This window comes from Odocoileus virginianus, chromosome 25 (assembly GCF_023699985.2).
Source record: "Odocoileus virginianus isolate 20LAN1187 ecotype Illinois chromosome 25, Ovbor_1.2, whole genome shotgun sequence".
Classification (NCBI taxonomy): Eukaryota; Metazoa; Chordata; class Mammalia; order Artiodactyla; family Cervidae; genus Odocoileus; species Odocoileus virginianus.
In genome coordinates this window covers 45,740,160-45,764,105 of record NC_069698.1, presented here as the reverse complement: position 1 = coordinate 45,764,105, position 23,946 = coordinate 45,740,160, and the positions used below count along the sequence as shown (strand labels likewise).

At 39.8% G+C, this 23,946-nt stretch overlaps 1 protein-coding gene across 5 annotated transcripts; it reads right to left on the bottom strand.

The window, feature by feature from the left end:
* Positions 1 to 242: 242 nt before the first annotated feature.
* N6AMT1 (N-6 adenine-specific DNA methyltransferase 1) lies at positions 243 to 23,471 on the bottom strand. 5 transcript variants are annotated; one of them, XM_070455117.1, is made up of 6 exons: positions 23,320 to 23,471; positions 20,675 to 20,761; positions 19,200 to 19,290; positions 15,462 to 15,545; positions 11,640 to 11,781; positions 243 to 528 (listed from the first exon to the last, which is right to left on the bottom strand). In XM_070455117.1, the coding sequence occupies exons 1-6, from the start codon at positions 23,451 to 23,453 to the stop codon at positions 431 to 433; spliced, it is 636 nt and encodes a 211-aa protein (XP_070311218.1). In that variant the 5' UTR covers positions 23,454 to 23,471; the 3' UTR covers positions 243 to 430. The 5 variants fall into 5 exon arrangements, 4 of the variants coding, with proteins under 4 accessions (XP_070311218.1, XP_070311220.1, XP_020759239.2 ...); XM_020903580.2 differs by lacking the exon at positions 243 to 528 and adding an exon at positions 9,804 to 10,558; XR_011483489.1 differs by lacking the exon at positions 243 to 528 and adding an exon at positions 14,195 to 14,323.
* Positions 23,472 to 23,946: the final 475 nt, after the last annotated feature.

Here is a 23,946-nt window from a genome sequence, read left to right as displayed (position 1 = left end):
CGAACCTTTGCGACCCCATGGACTGTAGACTGCCAGGCACCTCTGTCCATGGGATTCTCCAGGCAAGAGTTACTGGAGTGGGTTGCCATGCCCTCCTCCAGGGAATCTTCCCAACCCAGGGATCGAATCCCATCCTCTGTGGTTCCTGCATTGCAGGCGAATTCTTTAGCGCTGGGCCACCAGGGAAGCCCGAATTCTTCCCTAATAAGAACTGACAGCTCTGACAAAGTGAAAAGAATATATTTTCTTTAAAACATATTAATTTATTTTAAATGACAGTAAGAAGTCTTATCACCTGTTCCTACAGAACTGGCTTATTTTTTATGACAAACATTTATATTTTCCAAAATAAAATGTTTGGGGGAAAGCAACATTGTTTATAATTTTGTAGATTTCTTTAATTCTGACTTGATGGAAGACAGCTGGATTCTCATGTCTTGTTTCTGCTTTCAATTGCCTGCCATCTGTTGATTGAAGTATGTTTTTTTAAAAAACTTGGCCCACACAGGTATGTAGAGGTTACATTTTCTGTCAACAAAAGAATATACATTTTGACATGTGTTACTAGAAATGAGTTTTCAGTTGTCACAAGATTACAATTAAGTAGTTAGATTTTTTTTTTTTTTTTTGGATAGCACTTCTCTTAATTTAAAACCCTTACATGGCTACATAACTCAAGTTTTATCATAATCTGCTTGACAATAGTTCTTAGAAAAGTTCTATAGAATCTCACATCTTGTTTTCTTAAAGCCTGAAAGGATGGTGAGTTTAAGTAAATGCTTTTTCTACGTCTAATTAAATGGCAAGGTTTTCTTTTTTCCTTTCGATTATCCTTGTGGTGATTACCTAAATAGATTTTCTAATGTTGAACTATCCTGGCATGCTTGGTATAAACCCTACTTGGTCATGATCTATACTATTATTAATAACATGTTTGTGGATTTTAAAGATATTTTTTTGAAGTTTGAATCTTTGTTCACAAACCACCCTATGATAATCTTTCTTGTACTATATATTCACAAGTGAGATTAACCTAAAATTTTCTTATATTATTTCTGTTTGGTTTTGGTATCACTGATCGACTAGTATATCAATGATATACTAATTCATATAAAAAACTAAGTTAGGATTCTTGAACGTTTGGTAAAACTCATTTGTAGAATCACCTGTGTGTTTGTCAGTTCAGTCGTGTCCAACTCTTTGTGACCCTATGGACTATATAGTCCACCAGGCTCCTCTGCCCATGGGAATTCTCCAGGCAAGAATACTGGAGTAGGTAGCCATTCCCTTCTCCAGGGAATTTTCTCGACCCAGGGATCAAACTCAGGTATCCTGCATTGCAGGCAGCTTCTTTACCATCTGAGCCACGAAGAAAGGCTGATTTTATTTTGTAAAATAGAATGGACAGATACTACACTAACTCACTTTCTTTAACAGTCATAGACTCTTTAAGATGTTCTTTTTTTGTTCACAAGTTAATTTTATTTTCTTAAGAACTTATTCATTTCATCTGTTTTCAAGTGGACTGGCAAAAAGTTGTGATACTTTCTTACGAATTCTAGTATCTATACACTATTTTTAAGTATGATCTTTTCATCCCTAGTATTTATTTGTACCTTATTTCTCATTCTTCTTGCTCAACCTTCATTACTTTTTTCTATTATTTCTTTATACTTAAAATGGTTTATTTATTTTTGTAACGTAAGTTTTTCATTGACTTTCAATATTTTTTTATTTTCTAGTAGATATGTTTGAGAGATGTGGTTCTCTCTATTAGTTGAACCATTTCCCACAAGTACTGATATGTGGTACTGTTTCATTTCATAGTTTTAAATATGACTGATAATTTGACTTTGTTTAAAAAATATAGGAAGCATTTTGGCCTTCATTTTTATTTTATAGTGAAAATAAATTTCTTCATAGACTTCATTGTGGTTGTTATTTCTACTTTGTTGAGGTTACTGTTTTTCTCTCTGCATACTCTGATCCTCAGAAGTGAATCACTAAGTCCAGATTACACCCAAGAGGTTGAAAAGTAGGCTCAATGTTTTGAAGGGAGGAGTGTCAAAGGATTTGTGGACGTACTTTAAAATCTGCACAGTGGAGACAGTGCACATACAGATTTGGGTGGAACACAGTGTTGTATGTTCTTTCTAACTTAAGAAAGCTATGAAGCAGAAGTGAATTTGAATTTAATTATTTCAAGGTGATTGCTCAAAGACAACGACTTTAAGCTTCTGCAAAAAGTGCCTTTACATGTCACTCTGTGAAACATGACTTCATTTTAAATCAAGTGATTTTTCTCAAATATTTTATTTTCTATTCCAATTTTAACTTCACACATGAAAAGCAAAACAATCATAATTGATGTGTTTCATTAGCAGAGTGTGCGTTAAGTTGCTTCAGTCGTGTCTGACTCTTTGTGACCCTGTGGACTATAGCTCGCCAGGCTCCTCTGTCCATGGGATTTTCTAGACGAGAATACTGGAGTGGGTTGCCATTTCCTTCTCCAGGGGATCTTCCCAAACCAGTGATCGAACCCACAGCTTTCACTTTGGCAGGCGAGTTCTTTACCACTAGTGCCACGTGGGAAGCCCATTAGCAGAACTTTGTAGTTAAATGTCAGTTTTTATATCTGTGTTATTAGACACATCAAAAGAAATTAGTTAAATCAGTGCCAAAATTTATTAAAAATTTTTAAAATTCAATTAACGATGGTGAATGAACCTCTTGAATATTCATTCCATGGAAGATACAACCAACATCTGACGACAATGTGCATGTTACAAGTTAAGAAGCTCATCACTGAGTAGAACTGTTTCATGGTTTTATTGATTGTTACTATGTGGCAAATCATCCCAAGCCTTCCATTTTAAAAAACATTTATTTCCTGACACACTTTCTTTATGGGTCAGGAATTTGAGGCTGGTCTAACTGGGTGGTTCTACTTTGGGTCTGTCATGAAATTGAGGTTGCAATGTTGGTTGTGGCTGTAGTTATGATCTGAAGGCTTGATTGAAGTTGGAGAATATTCTTCCAAATGATTCACTTACATGGCCATGGGTCAGAGCCTGTGGCCCCTCACCACCTGGGTGTCTTCAAGGGGTTGAGTTCTCCAGCAAACATAGCATCTGGATTCCTCTAGAGTGAGTGATCTGAGACAGTAAGGTCCTCCAGAGGATCTTCCCGACCCAGGGATCGAAACTAGGTCTCCCTCATTGTGGGCAGATTCCATCTGAGCCACCTTGGAAGCCCAAGGATCAGGTAGTAAGTATTTTATGTTTTATGGGCAGCTGTTCAACTCTGCCAGTGTATCACAGCATCAAATGAACGAAGAGCTGTGGTCCAATAACACTTTATTTACCAAAGCACGTAGTGGGCCAGATGTGGCCTGTGGGCTGTGCTCTGCCAGCCCTTGAACGAGATCAACACAACATGAATAGCACTCCAAAGCTGTAACAGAAGCCTCTGGTGGTACCACCAAACTTCAGGTGTCTCACTGATGTATTTGGAATTCTGGCAATGATAAACGGTTACATTTTCCCAGTTGTCACCTATTTGAAACCAGCTGGTTAGCATAGCCCAAGTTGTGGTGACTTGAGTAGGATTGGGCCTGGAGGACCAAACCTTTCACCAGAATCTGCACCATCACCCTGTTGGGGCGGTCAGGCAGGGAAACCACCTCTCAGAAGACCCAGGCTCTGAGACTCTTATCACAGGAGCTGTCAGTCACTGCGGTGTCTCCGCAGAAGGCCCTGTGGACACACGGTCACTGCTCCTCGTCCCTTATCTCCCCTACTTGACTGAAGACTCGTGTTGGAGGACAATTCTTCGTGGGTCTCTTGGGTTTCTTCATATCTTAAAATCAAGGCACTAACTTCCCTCTGTTCTGGATTACCTCTTAAAGAATACTTGTATAGTGACCATCCTGTGGTCACTATACAAAGAGGGAGATTGTCTCTCAAAGCAGAGAGAAGACATTTTTCAACTAAAGAATTGGTACTCTTATCCTCCAGTCTGATAAACATAGCGTGTCTCCACAGCAAAGGGAAGGCATGCTTGATGCCCGTGGTGAAGAATTGAGGTTTCCCAGGTCCAGGCTTTCTCTCCTATAATGCAACCCACTGTGTATGCAGGTACCCGTCTGGGGCTCCATGGTGCTCCCATGGGGCTCAGGGGCACAGGGAAGCCGATGAAAATATGTTGATGATGCTATGCTGAGTAATGAACTTCTTTGTCTCTGATCCAGAAAGCCTGCCTTCGTCTGCCAACAGTGAAACTGTGTCAGATTAACCTGTTAGCTTTCAAGTAGGGTAAACATGCCAATCCTTCTACACTTCTGGGCAGTGCTGGGTCCTGCAGTATCCCTGCGGAACCTCCATTAGTCTGGCTTACTGGAGCCAATGGGTCTTCATGCGATAGTCCACACCCCAAACGTTGTAAGGGCCCATTTGCAGGAGTGTTTCTGTAGGACCCACCGCCAAGGCCTGTAGGATGGAAACCAGTCTCTCTGGTGACTGTACTTCACACTCCTTTCCCACTCTTCACTTAAATCGTGAGGTCCTCTTGCCAGTTCTGTTGCCTATGCCGATGAGTTAAGCCAATGTACTTGGAGTTTAAAGATCTGTCAGAATGACAGTGAGACTCAGCCTCAATTGTTTTCACTTTGCTGCCTTATGCAAAAATCAAATTCAGGGCCTAAAATGAAGTTAAAGGCATTACTGAGAGCTCAGAAAGACCAAAAGGTGATGTCTTAGAGCATTAATTGAGGCTTTTGTTTTATAATTTGCTGTTTCCTCTCCTGTTTCTATTATTTTGGTAGTTACCCTTGAACTTTGACCATAATGTATCAGTCTCCCAAGGCTGCTGGAACAAATCACCACAGCCTCAGTGGCTGAGAACAGCAGGAATTTATTTGCTTGCAGTTCTGTTGGCCACAAGTCTGAAATGGGGTTTTCTGGACCAAAATCAAGGTGACAGCAGGGCTTCAAGCCCTTCAAAGGCTCTAGGGGAGAATCATTTCCTTTCCTTTTCTAGATTCCAGGGCTCGTCCCTGGCACTCCTTGGCTGACAGTCCCTTATTCCATCTTCAAAGACAGCAGTGTTGTCATAATACCTTCCCCTCTTTTGTAGTAAAATCTCCCTCTGCCTCTTATAATACACTTGTGATTACACTGAGAGGCAACCTGGAAAATCCAGGATCATCTTCCCATCTCAGAATTCTTAGTTGCTTCTGCCAAGTCCCTTTTGCCGTATAAAGTAATATTTACAGAGTTCTAGGGATTAGAACATGGATATCTTTGGGGGCTATTACTCAACTTACCACACAGACATATTAAGTACTGTCTTTACCAATAACCTCAGATATGCAGATGACATCACACTTATGGCAAAAAGTGAAGAACTAAAGAGCCTCGATGAAAGTGAAAGAGGAGAGTGAAAAAGTTGGCTTAAAACTCAACATTCAGAAAACTAAGATCATGGCATCTGGTCCCATCACTTCATGGCAAATAGATGGGGAAACAATGGAAACAGTGACAGACTTTTATTTTTTGGGGCTCCAAAATCACTGCAGATGGTGACTGCAGCCATGAAATTAAAAGATGCTTGCTCCTTGAAAGAAAATTTATGAACAACCTAGACAGCATATTAAAAAGCAGAGACATTACTTTGCCAACAAAGGTCTGTCTAGTCAAAGCTATGGTTTTTCCAGTAGTCATGTACGGATGTGAGAGTTGGACTATAAAGAAAGCTGAGCGCAGAATTGATGCTTTTGAACTGTGGTGTTGGAGAAGACTCTTGAGAGTCCCTTGGACAGCAAGGAGATCCAACCAGTCCATCCTGAAGGAAATCAGTCCTGAATATTCATTGGAAGGACTGAAGCTGAAACTCCAATACTTTGGCCACCTGATGAGAAGAACTGACTCATTAGAAAAGACCCTGATGCTGGGAAAGATTGAAGGCGGGAGGAGAAGGGGACGACAGAGGATGAGATGGCTGGGTGGCGTCACTGACTCAATAGACATGAGTTTGAGTAAACTGTGGGAGTTGGTGATGGACAGGGAGGCCTGGCCTGCAGCAGTCCATGGGATCGCAAAGAGTCGGACACGACTGAGCAACTGAACTGAACTTACCTTCTGAACGTTGCAAAGAATTTAGAACACTTTCATTCTAATCAAAGTGCTCTAATTTACAAGCAACTGTTCAGTATTTATTTCAACTTTCAAGCCACTTAAACTACACTATAGTAACTGTTAGTTTTTTCCTTTTTCCTGAAATATATTTTTAGGAGTTCCTTTACTATAGATCGCATTTTAGTAAACTCCTTCATTTTTACCTGTAAACATTCCTTTTTAAAACCTCATTTGTCGGGAGTTTTGCTGGGAACACAGTAGGTGGACCATTCCTCTCCACATTGTGAAGATCTTACTCCATTGGCTTCTGGCTTACATGTTCATGTTCGAGAACTCTGTTGTTCTAATTAGAGTTCCTTCATGGCAGCGGTTTTGGCAAACATATTAAAGGAACATAGTAAACACTTTGTGGTCCGTGGGCCCTATGGCTTCTGCAATCTCTGTTGCAGTTACTCAACACTGCACTGAAGGCCAGAGCAATCACAGGCAATGCGGAAGTGAACGGGTGAGGATGTGCCCTAAAACTTTAGTTAGTTTGCCAACCTCTGCTGATTGCCTCTTAAGATCTCTTTGCCTTTGATATTTTGCATATCATTACTATGTATCTATTAATAGGTGTGGATTTCATCTGCTTTTTTCATCTTCTTTCTAAAATATCAGTTCTGGAAAAACATTAGCCATTACCTTTCCAGATAGCCTGTCTCTTACATTCTTTTTGGAATTGTTTTGCTAGACCTTTTCATTCTATCCTCCAAAATTATTCTTTTTTCCTTCATACTTTCTCTTTTGTCCCTCTGAGCTGCATTTTGTGAATTTCATTAATTCTCTTGTTAAGCTACTTTTTTACGCTCTCCTTAGTGGTTCTCATGTCAGGAATTCTATTCCTCCTTTTTAAAAGCTGCCATAAATTTGTTTATTCCAAACAGATCTGTTTGTGTGGTTTTCTTTTTGATTATGTTAATTCTTTAAACATTTCTAACATTCTATATAACAATTCCAGTATCTGTGTTCCTTGGGAGACCAATTCTATTTTTTGTTTTTCCACTTTAACTATTTGCAGAATGTGGGCAATTCTGTCTTTAGCTATTAGCTTGCTAGGGTTGACATGACAAAATAACACAGGCTGAAGTGCTTTGAGAGCATTTATTTCCTCACTGTTCTGGAAATCCAAGATCAAGTCATCAGCAGGTTGGTTTCTGCTCGGGCATTTTTTCCTTGGCTTGTAGGTGGCCACCTTCTCATTGAGTCCTTACATGGCCTTTCTTCTGTGTGCAAGCATCCCGGCTATCTTTTCTCCTTTTCATGGGAAGACACAAGTCAGATTGGATCAGGGCCTATCCTGATAGCCTCATTTTATTTAACTACCTCTCTAAAGGTTACCTCTCTATATAACTACCTCTCTATATATTTCTGAATATAATCATTTTGAGGTATAAGGGATAGGGCTTCAACATATGAATTTGGTGGTGGTGGAGGTGGGTGAGTGTTGGGGTGGATGGAAGAACAATTCAGTCAGTAACAGCCATACATGTGAAATCTTTGGTGTCTTTTACATAGTATTTCTATGTTTAGTCACCTATGTTGATAGATGTCTTCCATATTACTTTAAAAGTGTTTCAAGAGGAAGGGGACATACGTATACCTATGGCTGATTCATGTTGATGTTTGACAGAAAACAACAAAATTCTGTAAAGCAATTATCCTTCAATTAAAAAATAAATTTTTAAAAGTGTTTCAAACATTATTTGAAAAAAAAATTCAAGACTTTATTCCCTAAAACTATGATTGAAAGCCCACAATAAATTTCTAAGGTTACTTTTTTTTTCCCTCCTGGGATACAATAGGTCATTTATGATAAGATATTATTCAGATGACACTATTTCTGGGAATGGAAATTTACGTACGGATATCAGATTTAAGTAAATACTAATTATATTTTTGCTGCTCAAAGTAGCATAAGCAGAGGAAATGCCATTTTAGAGTCCGACTTGTGTCTGAAATGTTGCCATACTGTTTTCACCCATTATGACTGTGTCTCTTTGAGCAAGCTATTTAACCTTTTTGAACATCAAAGGAGGATGATTTTTCTTTCTGTGGATTGTCCTAAGGACTAAGGTGTTTCCCAGGTGGCTCAGCGGTCAAGAATCCACCTGCCAATACAGGAGACGTAGGAGACATGGGTTTGACCCCTGGGTCAGGAAGAATCTGTGGAGCAGGAAATGGAAACCCACTCCAGCATTCTTCTCTGGAAAACCCCATGGACAGAGGGGCCGGTGGGCTAGTCACTGGGGTCACAAGAGTCGGACACGACTGAGCATGCACGCTAAGGAATTCAGTGAGAATGCTATTTAAATAACAGTTGTAAAGTTAGGCTGCCTCAAAGAATGTTGAGAAGTATTTTCTGGTTTTTTTTTTCAACCGCACTGTGTAGCACATCTGATCTCAGTTCCCTGACTGGATTGAACCCGGGCCACATGCAATGGGAGCATGGAGTCTTAGCCCCTGGAATGCCAGGGAAGTCCCAAGTAGTACAGTTTAAAAAAAAAAAGTGTTCAGGTCTGGTAAGCAGAGTATTCCATGGGTTGATGGTGGGGTTTAAGATTATATAATCTTAAACTTCCTCAGGTGATTCTGAATGTAACCAAATTAAAAATAAATTCTAGATTCCTTTCACTCTGGTCTACAGGCCTGCTAACTGACTTTCATAAATACAGTTGACCATTGAACCACCCAGGGGTTAGGGCACTGATACCCTCTGCACATCAAAGATCCATGTGTAACTTTACAGCCAGCCCCTCCATGGCCTCCACGGATTCAACCAACCACGGAGTGTGAAGCACTGCGGTGTCTTTACTGGAACAGATCATGCAAGAGCACGGGGACCTGAACAGTTCAAACCCATGTTGTTCGAGGGGCAACTGCGTATTTTAAATGGGGGTGGGGGGGTTACAGAAGAGGTTCCTAAACTTAGTTAAGGTAAGTTGACATTTCTTGAAAGATACATGAGGACTCTTTAAAAAAAAAAAAAAACCCTCTTTATCTATTATTTACATGTTGGCTGCACTGGGTCTCTGGCGCAGCTCGTGGGCAGGCATGCCGGCCGCTCTTTGCGGCACGCGGGCTTCTCGCGTCGTGGCCTGCAGGCTTCTTGCGTCGTGGCGTGCAGGCTTCTCGCGTCGTGGCGTGCGGGCTTCTTTTGCTGCAGTGCACGGGCTTAGCTGCCCCATGACATGTGGGACCTTTAATTTCCTGACCAGAGATCGAACCTGCATCCCCTGCGCTGGAAGGCAGATTCTGAACCACACTGGTCCACCAAGGACCCCTAGGCTCTTGCTGCTGCTGCTAAGTCGCTTCAGTCATGTCCAACTCCGTGAGACCCCTTAGATGACAGCCCGCCAGGCTCCGCCGTCCCTGGGATTCTCCAGGCAAGAATACTGGAGTGGGTTGCCCTAGGCTCTAAAATACGTGATTAATCTGAGTGTTGAGTTTATTTACATACAACTCTCCCTGATCTAAGGAAAAAAAATAAGAGCAGTTTGCAATATCTAAGAAGAAAATAGAAATATATGATAGAGGATAAACAGTGGGAGAAATGTGACCAGGGAGAAGGATGGAGGCAGAAGCTGCTCTAAACGATAGAAGAGAATGGAGACAATAAGCATGGGAAGGTGAACTTGAAAAACTTTTATATAAAAAGCTGTTTCATTATAGAACAGATTATCACTGTACAAACGCCAGCACAAAAGAATGAAGGTTCCTCTATTCCCACCTGTGCCTTTGGAGAATTTCTCATATACACATAAAACACAAACCTTCTTGGTTATTAGTTTTTAAAAAATATACACATAGGTTAACACTATTTTACAACTTGCTTTTTTTCACTGATCAGTAGCCTATAACGAACCCTTCTGGTTGAGTATATACAGACGTGACTCATGTTTAATGGCTGGAGATGTTTAGTAACATGAAAATACTGTACTCTATTTTACCAATCCCTTTGCTGATGGACATTTAACTTCATTGTTCTGCCATTATGAGTAACGCTGAAGTGAACATCCTCTTCACATATAATTAAGTATAATTCTTCGTTATATATTCTCTACATATAATACATATGTGAAATTCAATATATATGTATATTTACTTGCATTTGTGCAAATATTCCTGTAGGCCTGACTGCTGGGTAAAAGGAAATGCCCCACTTGCCTGCCTTTGTCTACGTAACAAATTTCTGGCAATTATACTTGTTAACAAAGAAAAAACTTTCAGTTTCACATATGCCAGAAGCATTCTGCTTTACGTAGCACACAGCGTAGATCAGGGCCTGCTGAACTTCAGGACCGACAGGATTTCCTGGCCTGCTCGCCTGGAAAGCGCAGTGGTCCCTTGTAGACCTTTGGTCTTCATTATTTTCAAAATTTCTTCTAAAATGAAAATTAAAACAAAAGAAAAAAATCCAATTAAATCATTTGGTGAAGTGTGCATGATCACTAAACAGTTTAGTAAGATGATAAACAGACTACAAATTCTACGAGAAAACAGTGTACACCACGTGATTTCTATTAAGGTGAATTTGGACTTCAGACAGATGAACGCACCCTGTGTTCAGGGTGTTGCTGAGAATTCTAGTCGAGAGAATGACTGCACTGCAGTGGTGACCTGCTCTGGACTCAACAGAAACATGAGTTATACTGGGCATTACAAAAAATGATTCATGTTTAGTTGCCTGGCTCTAATCTCTGCCCCGTGTTCCTCCTTCTGGATGAAAAATGCCAACAAGGGTATGGGCGAATCATACGCTGACGTTGAAAAGTGGCAGTAAACGAAGTAGCTTATTTTTTTCAGGAATATTGAAAAAAGTAAAACCTTCCCTTTGTTAATATTTAACACCTCAAAGACAAAAGCAGGAAACTGGAGTTACCAAAAAAAAAAAAAAAAACCTAACAAAACCACACACACACAACACCCTCCCCAACCAAACCAACAACACTAGAAATTATGATGTGATCTGAGGGTCTGAGAACATAACGTATCACATAAAAATCAAACCTGAGATGTACAGAAAAGAGAAGAAAGATTACAGTCAATTTAGTTACCAACTAATCTTAAAGCCAGGATATAAAAATCAATATCAGGGGATAGCTTTCATGATAAAACTTCAGATGAACTAAAGAATATACAGCAGAACTGCCAATGACAAAGACTAGAAAATAAAATTCACAGTACTGAAGGTGAGGTGTAGAAGAAGAAATTACAGGCTCTGTATTTGAGTATTAATTTAAAAAAATCAGGGGAAACCCCCTCAAAAAGACAATATTCTTTAAAATCGGAAAAATCTACCTCTTAAAAACCTCTCTTCTCTTTCAACATGAATGCTATGTCTGTATTAGCAGTTGTCAGCGACAACATTCATTAACATTCTGGGTTCCTTAATTACAGTCTTTGACACAATTAACCTTGATTTCAGCTAAGGTAATGGTTAAAAGATAAAATGGTCTGTATTACCTGGATTGTTTTCTTTAATGGTGACTAAATAGAACAATCCTCTTGGTGAGAGGAGATCTGGAGCCAGTGGTAAGAATCTGTCGATGACTTCACGACCGCTTCTCCCACCAGCCCAAGCCGCCTGTATCCCGTGACTCCCGACCTGCACCCAATGAGAAAGACTGCTCTAAGCTACACACACACAAAAGACAACGGAATCTTTTTGAAAGCTTTGCTGACCAAACAGGTATGTATTTCGTATTTTACGGCTGATGAGGAGGTGGTGGTAAAGTTGAATCTGAGCCCCACCATTTCCTAGCATGTGTAACCTCGTCTCTAATCTTGATGAATTAGTTTCCTTTCTTATCTGTAAAATTAGGAAAGTAACACTTTTATCTGTACACAGTTAGGAAAATGATTAAAAAAAAAGTCTTTTTGTCCATTAGGAATAAATGAGGAAGTATATTTAAAGTTTGAGAACAGTGCCCTGCATGTAATAATGTGGCTTAATAACAGCTGTTACCATCAACACATTTAAATTATTCTATTTAATACAGAACAATCAGGAAGAAACTAGATGGGAGAACTTGTATTATAAAAGATCTACTTCACAGAAACAAAGTTTGACTACGTCCCACTGCAGCCGGCACTCTTCTAGATTACTCAGAGTATCACAGTCCTTTGTTGGGAAGCCATTTATTATATAAAGGCATAAGGAAGCACTTTTTCCTATAACAATCTTATTATAGAAACAAAACCTTGAGAGTTTATATAGCATTAAAAATCTTTAGAGCCTTACCACTGTATATCATTTCTAAAACTAAAGAATATATTGAAGAAATCACTGAAAAACTACTTAAACTCTAATATAATTATTTTCTTCCTAATCCCTTTAATGGTCTTTGTCCATATTTCAGTTTAAATTATCTATGTACAGTTGCACACTCTAGATTTGTCAAGGCATAAATAATTTCTTTATACCTATAACCATGTTCATGTATAATTAAAGAGACGTACGTTCATACACTTTTAAAAAACTGTCCTTTTCCCCTTTTACAGTTTTACTCGTCTGCTCCCCTCCCATCTTCTACACACACACACACACACACACATATTTTTCTTTTTTGTCCATGTTCTACAAAGATAGGATTGTATCTACATTCTTACTTATATCTTGCTTTTCTCACTCAACAATACTGTACAGAAATCTCTTCATGTGAACGGGTATAGTTAAATTTCCTTTTTAATGGCTACATAATATTTTACAGTGTAAAAGTATCATTTCTTATTGAGCTATTGCTGGGCATTCAGTATGTCCATTTGCTTAATTTTTTTTGTATTTAATTTAAATTATTCTTATACATATCATAAGCTTCTCTGTATAATTTCCCACAGTTAATCACAGAAGGCAATTGATCAGTTCCTCTGTTCTAATCAGACTGTCCCCCTGGAGACTTCTTTCCTAGCATTCCTAGCACTCCCTTTTTGTGGGGCTCATGTCTTCCTCCTCCTTGGCTTCCTCCCTTGCCTTGTGGCGCCCACTCTCTGAACGTTTCACAGGGTGCAGTGCTCCGTGGAAAGCGTGCATGGCGATGGCCTTGTTTAGCGTGGACTAGGAGCCCTCGGCGCTGGACCCTATCTACCTGCCTTCCGGGGATGCTCAGCCAGCTGTCTGCTTGCGCTGGAGACGGCCCTTCAGGAGGATGGCCTGGCACCAACCACAATCTCACAGGCCACAGAAAGGAGTTCCCATCTTTGGGAGGAGGGTCACCTTTGGTGGCCTGCTGACTGCCTGCTCCTGATCCCTGACAGGTCACCGGTTCAAACCACAATATCTAACCTCACGTTTAAGGATGGAATAGTAAGTACAGACACAACTTTTTATATGTGCAAACTCCTGGTATTTGTATGTTACATCTCCTGGATCTAATCTCTAAGTTTCCTAACTTTTACCTTCATGATTTTATTCATCTTCATAAACCAAAATGTTTTCATTTGGTTTCCAGACCACTGATTCAGGACATGACAGAGACTATAGTCTCTCAATTCGTCTCCTAATGTTTTACACTGTAAAACATGTTTTTAAGCTCCATGAAATCTTTGTTACACTGCCTTTTAACCCTATTAACTGCTCTGCTAATGGATGACACTAGCTTTCTCTGTTGGAACGGTGACAAAGCCCAAGACACTGCCCACACTCAACTATTTGTATAATTACACACATAGCTTAGTAGTAGGAGTGTGGCAGAAAGGAAGCCTAATCGTGTCAGCAAGTTCCCAGAATCTTCTCTTCATTCACTAGGCTTCTCAGCAGTTTGTGGGCCTGATAAACCATGGTTTACTTGTTTCTTTTCTGTTACATATTTAGGCTCATATTATTTGCCATCATGTATAAAGGTGCAATAAACATATCTTTGTAAATTACAACTTCATTCTGTTGTTAATGATTTCCCTAAATGACATCTCAAAGACTGAGATGACTGGACTAGACCGTTTTTGTTACTTGACACTTATTTCCATGGCTTCCCTGAGCTGCGTGTGTTTCATTAGCTGCATCTCCCTCAGCTGCTGCTCACCTCATGACAGTGACGTTCCTTCTCAGATGATTTCACGTCAGGGGAGCAACAGCTTCTCAGCAGGAGCGGCAGCACCAGTGCAGACCTCTCCCATCGTGGTGGAGAGGAATGCAGTATTTATCAGCCTTGCTGATAATCAAAGAATAAAATAGGTATAATAATTCAAAGGAAAGCAGGCCTTAGTCCATTATTAAACTTTTGTCTGGTTGAGCCATTCTTTCTTTAAATTGGGAAGAGGTTAATATGGCTGGCTTCCTTGGTGGCACAGAGGGTAAAGAATCTACTTGTGGTGCAAGATGCACAGGAGACAGGGGTTTGATCACTGTCAGGAAGATCCCCTGGAGAAGAAAATAGCAACCCACTCCAGTATTCTTGCCTGGGACATTCCATGGAGAGAGGAGTCTGGCGGGCTACAGTCCACGGGGTCACAAAGAGTCAGACATGACTGAGTGCCTAACACTTCTAATATGGTTTACCTCTTCATTACTGAAAACTTTATAATCATGTATTACAAGGTTGTATCTTTTCCTACCTGAAGTGAGAATTGGTTCTCCTCCTCCCCCACTTCCAAATACTTGTGAAAGGAGCAAACCTGAGACTTTCAGAGATAATTCCTATGTGAATTTAAGGCTGATTAAAGTATTTTGTTTTGCAAACTTGTTATTCATGATAAAGGTATACATACAAATACTATTTAAATACCATGGCCTGATGTGGATGGGATTTTAAAGACTAGATACAGATCACAGGTTGAATTTCCATTAATTTCAGACTCCTTTCCTATGTCTACCAACAGTATTCAATAATTGACAATTATGAGTAAAATCAGGATTCCCTGATAGCTCAGTTGGTAAAGAATCCACTTGCAATGCAGGAGATCCTGGTTCGATTCCTGGGTTGGGAAGATCCACTGGAAAAGGGATAGGCTATCCACTCTAGTATTCTTGGGCTTCCCTTGTTGCTCAGCTGGTAAAGAATCCGCCTGCAGTGCGGGAGACCTGGGTTCAGTCCCTGGGTTGGGAAGATCCCCTGGAGAAGGGAATGGCTACCAACTCCAGTATTCTGGCCTGGAGAATTCCATGGACTGTATATAGTCCATGGGCTCACAAACAGTCAGACAGGACTGAGCGACTTTCACTTTCACACATGAGTAAAATCAGAGCAGTCTGTTATTAGCAGCTGACTGATGTCATATAATGAAGTACATTTGATCTGAGATAGAAAACAGCTGAAAATATAAGTAATTCAATTTTGTTGTATGTCTTACCTCTTCAGGTGGAGTCACTACATAAGGAGGATTAAATACAAGAAGATCGACCTTTTCCTTCAATCTTGGTAGCAAGCCTTTGACCTAAAAAATGTTCAAGAGAGTCAGAATTTTAAGCTGGATCCAGAAATAAATAAATAAGTAGATGGTTGGATAGGTGGATCAATCAATCAATCAATCTTTAAATATATTCTCCCACATTTTTAGACAAAAGTGTGTTAGAGGCCAAATTTAAGACAGAAAAGGAGATAAATATTTTTATATTTTGATTCAGATTAAAAAAATGAAAGCTTCCACCTAAAAAAAAGGAAAATAAGCTATTTATCAAAATGAACACTCTGCTCTTCAATAGCTTCAATAGCTACACTCTGCGCTCACTTTTAGAAGATAAAATAAGGAGACAAGCTCTCATATATTCTACATAGATTTGTACAAAACTTTAAATTTATAGCTGCTAACTTAAATACTTATTTTCTACAACTAAAGGAAATGTTTTGTAAGATGACAGAAAACATGTATTAATGACAAAAACACCAGATGATGGGGCTGTACTTTTCTACTTCTTTAGTAACTTGTGAAAGTACTGGCTGAAACAATTATATATCAAAGAAAAAAGAACTAAAAACAGTGGGAAGAGACATTAAAAACATAAGTTGTTGGGCGTCTTTTAAGTCTTTGAACTGATACAACTTTCTATACAACAAAACGAAAAATGTCTTTCATTCAGGACTGTTAAACTCTTAGTTTAAATACAAATCTAACTAAATTAATTGCTTGATATTCTAGCACAAGGGCTTCCCTGCTGGCTCAGCAGTAAAAGAATCCGCCTGCAATGCAGGAGACATGGGTTCGATCCCTGGGTTGGGAAGATCTCCTGGGGGAGGGCATGGCCACCCATTCCAGTATTCTTGTCTGGAGAATCCCATGGACAGAGGAGCCTAGCAGGCTACAGTCCGCAGGGTCGCAGGGTTGGACACGACTGAATTGACTTAGCACACATCCACACATTTCTAGCACAAAGCATGTGAAAAGAGAAAGGAAGTGCAATCTATGGGTAGCAGTGAAATATGACAACAGAAATCAAGTGAAAAGGCAAAGAGGAGAGAAAATAAAAACTCAGAATCACTGCAGAAAATAAAAACTTAGAATCTAATAAGCCTTGTCATCATCACATACAGTACAGAATGATGACTGATATTCATATTAATGACCCTGAATCACTAAAAGGTAAAATTATGTTCAATTTAAGAATGTAAGGAAGTGCATAAGACATATTTGAAAAAGACTTCCTTCTAAAACTAAAAAGGAAATACAAATTTTGTAAACTTTGTAAACAAACTCAATTATCCAAAACAATAGTTTTGATAGTTTTGATAATCTATGTCTAGTGTTCTGAATACAAGCAAATATAGTTTTGAAAGTGGGCTTCCCTTGTGGCTCAGCTGGTAAAGAATCTGCCTACAAAGTGGGAGACCTGGGTTCGATCCCTGGGTTGGGAAGATCCCCTGGAGAAGAGAAGGGAAACCCACTCCAGTATTCTGGCCTAGAGAATTCCATGGACTGTACAGTCCATGGGGTCACAAAGAGTCAGACATGACTAAGCAACTTTCACTTCACTTCATACCTACCCCTTCCTATTTTCTTTGCCACAAGTCAGCACTGAGTATCATGGCCAACTTTCACTATTGACAGAATGGATTCTGACAGCTTTAGAACTGACTTCCACCTCCAAAAAGCTGTGAGACCTCTGGGTTTTGATTCAGACAATCTGGGCATAAACTCTGGATTTATCATTGTATTAGTTTAGTGACTTTCAAAATGTCCCTTACCTGTTAACAAAAACAGACACTCTGAATTTCTTCTATTTCTAAAGTTTTATTGTTACACCAAAAAAACATATATTTAATACTAATTATGGATATATTAAAAAATTTCAAAAGCAAAATCACCATACTGACTTCATGTAAATCAACTGAGTATCTTTCTTGATAGTCTAATTTTTAATAATGGCACTGATGACTTCTAGTGATACAAAATTTCTTGGCTCTTTGGCTTGATTCCTTAAATCATTTGTGAGTTAAAAAAAAAAAGAAAAACCTCAAAACCTTATCAGTATAAGAGTAATACAGGCCAAACAGCACAAAAGCATTTTATATGCCTTAGGCCCACCTTGTACATACTATTATGATTTTTGCTTTAAAAAAGTCATTAACATTTATAAGTAAAAAAAGGTTCAAAATTATCTAAATCTTACTCATATAATCAAAAATATTCTAAAAACTGGAATTGAAAAATGTATGATGTGTAACTTAAAATAATGGTTCTGGAGTTGTCACCTGTTGTTTTTACCTGCCTTGGACCCGTTCTGCCTTTCTCCTGATGACGTCTCCTTGACTTTCGCTGAGGAAACTCTACCTCCGCTCCTTCTCAATCAGAGTGGTAAGGGTAGGGTGTATTTCAACCCAGCTGCGGGAGTGGGACTACCACTCAGGCTCAAGTCAATCTTGTGCATATCCAGTCCCCGTGGGTCACAGTAACAGACCGAGAGATGGGCATATGACCAAAGTTGATACAAATGGTACTCAGTCTGGGGTTTCTGCTAGAGAAACTGAAGAAACAGAAGTGTTTCCTTCCCTGCGGCGGTGCTGAGAAATAAGACATGGACATGCAAGCATCTTGCTACCATGCAGCCAAAAAGTGGAGAGGAACAGAGCTACTAGAAAGAAGTTCAGAGCTAAGAAAAAGATGCCTGTGGCATCATTTGAGTTCCTGAAACCAGCTGTGCCTGAAGCCACCCACTCTTTTATTAAAGCCAGTTTGATGGCTTCTCTTCACTTCTGACTGAAAGACACCTGATCTGTACAAGCCAACAGAAGTTTCCTTTGGATTGTGGATTGTATCAGTTAAGAGCCCCAAATCACTTTTGGGCTCCAAAATCACTGCAGATGGTGACTGCAGCCATGAAATTAAAAGATACTTACTCCTTGGAAGAAAAGTTATGACCAACCTAGACAGCATATTAAAAGGCAGAGACATTGCTTTGCCAACAAAGGTCTATCTAGTCAAGGCTTTGGTTTTTCCAGTGGTCATGTATGGATGTGAGAGTTGGACTATAAAGAAAGCTGAGGTCCGGAGAATTGAGGCTTTTGAACTGTGATGTTGGAGAAGACTCTTGAGAGTCCCTTGGACTGCAAGGAGATCCAACCAGTCCATCCTAAAAGAAATCAGTCTTGAATATTCATTGGAAGGACTGATGTTGAAGCTGAAACTCCAATACTTTGGCCACCTGATGCAAAGAGCTGACGCATCTGAAAAAACCCTGATGCTGGGAAAGACTGAAGGGGGGAGGAGAAGGGGATGACAGAGCATGAGATGGTTGGATGGCATCACCGACTCAATGGACATGGATTTGAGTAAACTCCGGGAGTTGGTGGTGGACAGGGGGGCCTGGAGTGCTGCAGTCCATGGGGTCACAAAGGTCAGACATGCCTGAGCAACTGAACTGAGCTGAATTGGTCAGTTAAGAATTTACTTTCTGTAGTGGGTTAAAAAAGAGTCGGACACGACTGAACGACTGAAATGCACTGTACTGCACTGGGTTAAAAGTTAATGAACTAATCACTTTTATTTCATTAAAAGTTAATGAAATAATCACATCTTGACATAAATCATCTTGACCTTAACCTAATTGAAAAGAAAATTAATTATTACACTTCTGGACAAGGAGTAACAGCTTACCAAATCTGTAATTACTGGTTGAATGTGGACTTTGTTACAGCGTGCCGTCTCCAGGGTACACGCTGCTGCCTCAGGGTTGACATCGGTGCACCTATAAACAGAAAAGAAAAAACTATACCCTATGTCTATTGATAAAAATTCAAAGAATGTTCCACTTCTTTTTTTTGTGTGTGTGTGTAATAAAGTTTTATTAAAGTATAATGGAGATAGAGAAAGCTTCTGACATAGGCATCAGAAGGGGGCAAAAGAGTACCCCTTTGCTGGTATTAGCAATGGAGTTATATACTCTCCAATGAATCCAAAGAATGTCTGGAGGCTGCAAAGACCTCATCAGACCCACTCCCATAATTTACATCTTAAGATAACAGAGTTGGCCAGTAGGTTTAATCCAAAGATTGTCCTCAGGCAGGATACATCCTTGTAAAGACCAGACCTACTCCCATAATTTATGTTTTAAGATAACAGAATTAGCCAGAGGGTTTAATCCAAAGACTGTCCTCAGGCAGGATACATTATTGTTATATAATCCTAAGGAATGTAGAGGAAAAAAAGTAAAAAAGTTTGTCCTTTCTTCCTCCTTGAATATATAAAGTAGATTTAGAAAAAAATTGAAATACTTTAATGGTGAATAAAAAAACAATTCAGATTTGTCATGCTGATGAAAAAATTTGTTATATTGATGTAAAGTCCAAGAGTAGAATATAGCTACATGCAAACATATCTGAAGGAATTTATTAAATTATGGATCCAATCTCAAGGGTGAAACAGATCACCAGCCCAGGTTGGATGCATGAGACAAGTGCTCGGGGCTGGTGCACTGGGAAGACCCAGAGGGATGGGGTAGAGAGGGAGGTGGGAGGGGGGATCGGGATGGGGAACACATGTAAATCCATGGCTGATTCATGTCAATGTATGGCAAAAACCACTACAATATTGTAAAGTAATTAGCCTCCAACTAATAAAAATAAATGGTAAAAAAAAAAATGAATCCAATGGAGAAATACTATGCAGCTACCAAAAATGAAATTTAAAGGGAAAATGCTCATCATACAGTATTAAATAAAAAATATAGGAAGTGAAGAAAGAAAAAGAGGAAACAGTTGGGCCACGTGTGGTAAAATTTATGGGTGATTTTTATTTTCTTCTTTATATTTTCTATATTCTCAAATCTTCTATAAAGACATTATGTTCCAATTTTCTTCTGATAAATTATTTATCTAAAAATGATTCAAATTTAGAGATGACTTAAAATTATTATGTGGCTTCTATAATTATGCAGTATAATGGGACAATTTTGAACATGCATTTGTCACTTTTAGGGAGGCATAATTTGTAATCAGAGTCCTGAGTACACTTAAAATAGACACTATCAGATACATATTATCCACTTAACAAAAACTGTTTCATTCAAGCAGTTATAGTCACAGTGACTCTCTTAGACCAAGGTGTGGATGAATGTGTATACTTACACTTACATATACAAAGCTTGAGGACCGATCACAGAGGCTAGGAATGCAGACACCACTCCAGACCCTGAGCCAACCTCGAGGCATATTTCCACTCTAAAAAAACAAAATAAAATAAATATTAGCACAGTGGTATTAAAATACACATCATGGAAAATAACTCATGCTACTTTTAATGTCTATTTCCCAGAATCATCCCTCACCTGCAAATACATGGAAATATAAAAGAAATTTATAAATAAGCTAATTTCCAACAATCACTTAGTGCTCACTTACTGTTCAAAACTGTTGAAATTATGGGTATGTGACTAAAGTTTGCAAAATAATAGATAGTTTTTAATTTTCACAAAACATTACATAAACAATGGAATGTTAATTTAGGATTGGGAATATTAATATGGAAGACACCAGCTTTTCCCAGAAGGAGCTCCGAGTTTGGTGTTTCCTAAAAACAAAAAGGTATTATTACAATATTTATTTATAAAAGACATTTTCTCTCATTTTGAAGTAACTCATGAATCCATCAGCATATCCCAGGGGAAGACAAGAAGCTCCCCCCCCCACCCTCTTCTACTAATAATAGACTGAAAGCAGCAGAGAAATTCCGTATTTGTACATCACTACACTGAAGTGGGAAAACACCCAAGTAATCTGACCTTAGAATATTAATAACACTCTTAAGAATGCAATTAAATACATAAATTCTTGATTCTACCATACTTATCCTTCCCTATCATCTTGTATATGGGCGTCCCTGATGATCCAGTGGTAAAGAATCCACCTGCCAATGCAGGAGATGAGGGTTTGATCCCTGGGTTGCGAAGATCCCCTAGAGAAGAAAATGGCAATCCACTCCAGGATTCTTGCCTGGGAAATCCCACGGACAGAGGAGTCTGGCGGGCTACAGACCAGGGGTTGCAGAGTTGGATATGACTTAGTGACTAAACAACAACAACATAATCTTGTATTTACAGTAAAAGTACAAATTATCCCCATTCCAGAAATAGGTTTGATGGTATTTAAGGGGCACTCTAGCACCTAACTTCCCAAATGAACTATTCAAAACCAACAGACTCTAGGGGTTTCTAACTTCTGGGACTGCTCTGTACATCTGACAAGCCTTTACTGTGCTGTAGGAAGGTCTGCTGAATCTTACCAGGAGGCTTCTATTTGAAAATAACTAGCATGGCCTCATAAATAATTAGAATTCCATGACCAGAAATACCCAAGACTTTAAAATAAAAACAGTTCCTTTTACAGCAAGGCAATTTGTGCTTTAAAATCTTTCTGGGATATCTTGATAATAAAAGACATGTTATAAAACAGTACTGTTAAAAAAAAGCAAAAAACAGTACTGTTCCATTCTGTATTCCAGTAGATTCAAAAGTTTCAATGCTTACAATGAAAAATTGGTTTAATAAGAGTTGGGGCAATTTATACACGGAAAAATCTGACCAAGAGAGAGAAACAAACACAATTTGGACCTTCTAAGCCTGACAGCTGTTTGTTTCATCCTGAAAAAAACCCCATTTCAACTTTTGATCTCTAACTAAATCTGTGCGTGCTGTGTGCTTAGTTGTGTGGACCCTCTTTGGGACACCACGGACTGTAGCCCACCAGGCTGTTCTGTCCATGGCAATTCTCCAGGCAAGAATACTGGAGTGGGTTGCCATGCCCTCCTCTAGGGAATCTTCCCAACCCAGGGATGGAATACAGGTCTCCCACTTTACAGGGGGATTCTTTACCATTTAAACCACCAGGGAAGCCCAAGAATACTGCAGTGGGTAACCAATCCCTTCTCCGTGGGGATTTCCCAACCCAGGAATTGAAGCAAGGGGTATCTTGCACTGCAGGTGGATTCTTTACCAGCTGAGCTACCCGGGAAGCCCAAATTAATTAAATCTAACCACCCAAATTGCTTTCATCTAAAAAATGACGAAGTATTCACTTTTTATATTAAATTAAAACCTATATAAGCGCTTCAACAAATCAATTTTAATACTTATTATGAGCTAGGGTATATTCTATAGGCAGCTAGCTGCATGTAACTTTAAATTTTTTATAATTAAATTAAAAATTCAGTGCTAGTCACATTTCAAGTGCTCAGTAGCCACACGTGGCCAGGCTTTTGCTGGGTAGCTGAGTATGCTATCCAGGGGGTTTAAACATACTCCCCTAGTCCAGTATTTTACAACTTCATTTCTTTTTTGTGCCCTTCCATTGCTGGAGGATGCTTTTATGTACTGCGTAGATTCAATAATGCCATGGGGCACTGATATTTACTAAAAACGGTAATATTGAGACGCAGCGTTCTCAGGACGTTTTGTTTTTGAACGTGTTATAACACCGCCACTCTTTAGGCTCTTCAGATTAACAGCTGATAGGAAATGTTACATCCTGAAAAGGTGACGAAACACAGAGCCCCTGAAACCAAAACACCACCTTGGGAAGAAAGCGGATAGCTCCCTGCCGCACTGATTATGTGCATCCACGGCAAAATCCTCAGTTACACTATTCTGGTGTCAGCTGTCCCCAAGTGGGCCGACACCGCCTCCTCGCGGGGAGGGCGGCGACAGTCCTGGCCTTGGTCCTGCGCCGCCGCCTCTCCAGGACTCCCGAGCCCTCTCCCGCGGGGACCCTCGCCCTCCTCGCACCCCGTGAGCTCGCCCGCCGCCGCTTCGAGTGCGTCCAGCAGCAGAAAAGTGTCCTCCGCGGGCTCGTACACGTCGCTGAAGGCGCCGCGGCCCACATGCCCGTACAGCGGCGTGGGGAAGCTGGGCGCCGCCATCTTTTCCTCCTCCGCCGGCGCGCGTGCGCCAAAGTTGCGCATGCGTACGTGCAAGGGCGCGGGCCTGGCCCTGGGGGCGGGACAGCAGGGGCGGCGAGGAGCCTCCCGTATAGGGCTGGTCCGCGGGTGTCTTTCCATTGCTAATTAGACAGTTGGATAATCTGCAACTGCTCACGTTTGTTTCCCTCTTTCGAATGTTAAATTTTATTTTATTTTATGGCCTAGCGCTGCGGAGACGCAGCCTCTGTTGTTTTTGACTAAGGAGAATGTTTTCTTTCTTTATATTTAGAAGTTCTCTTCTATTCCTAGTTTGCAAGGATTCGAGAAAATCCATAATAGAATGGTTACCAAGTTTAACGATTTTTTTTTTCTTTTCCATCAGTTGAAGGTTCAGTCTTGAGCCTTTAGATTAAGATTTTTTTCCTTATTTCACTTTTTAGTAATATTACAAAAATTGCCTTCTTGATGGTGTACCATAAATGTTCTCTTTTTA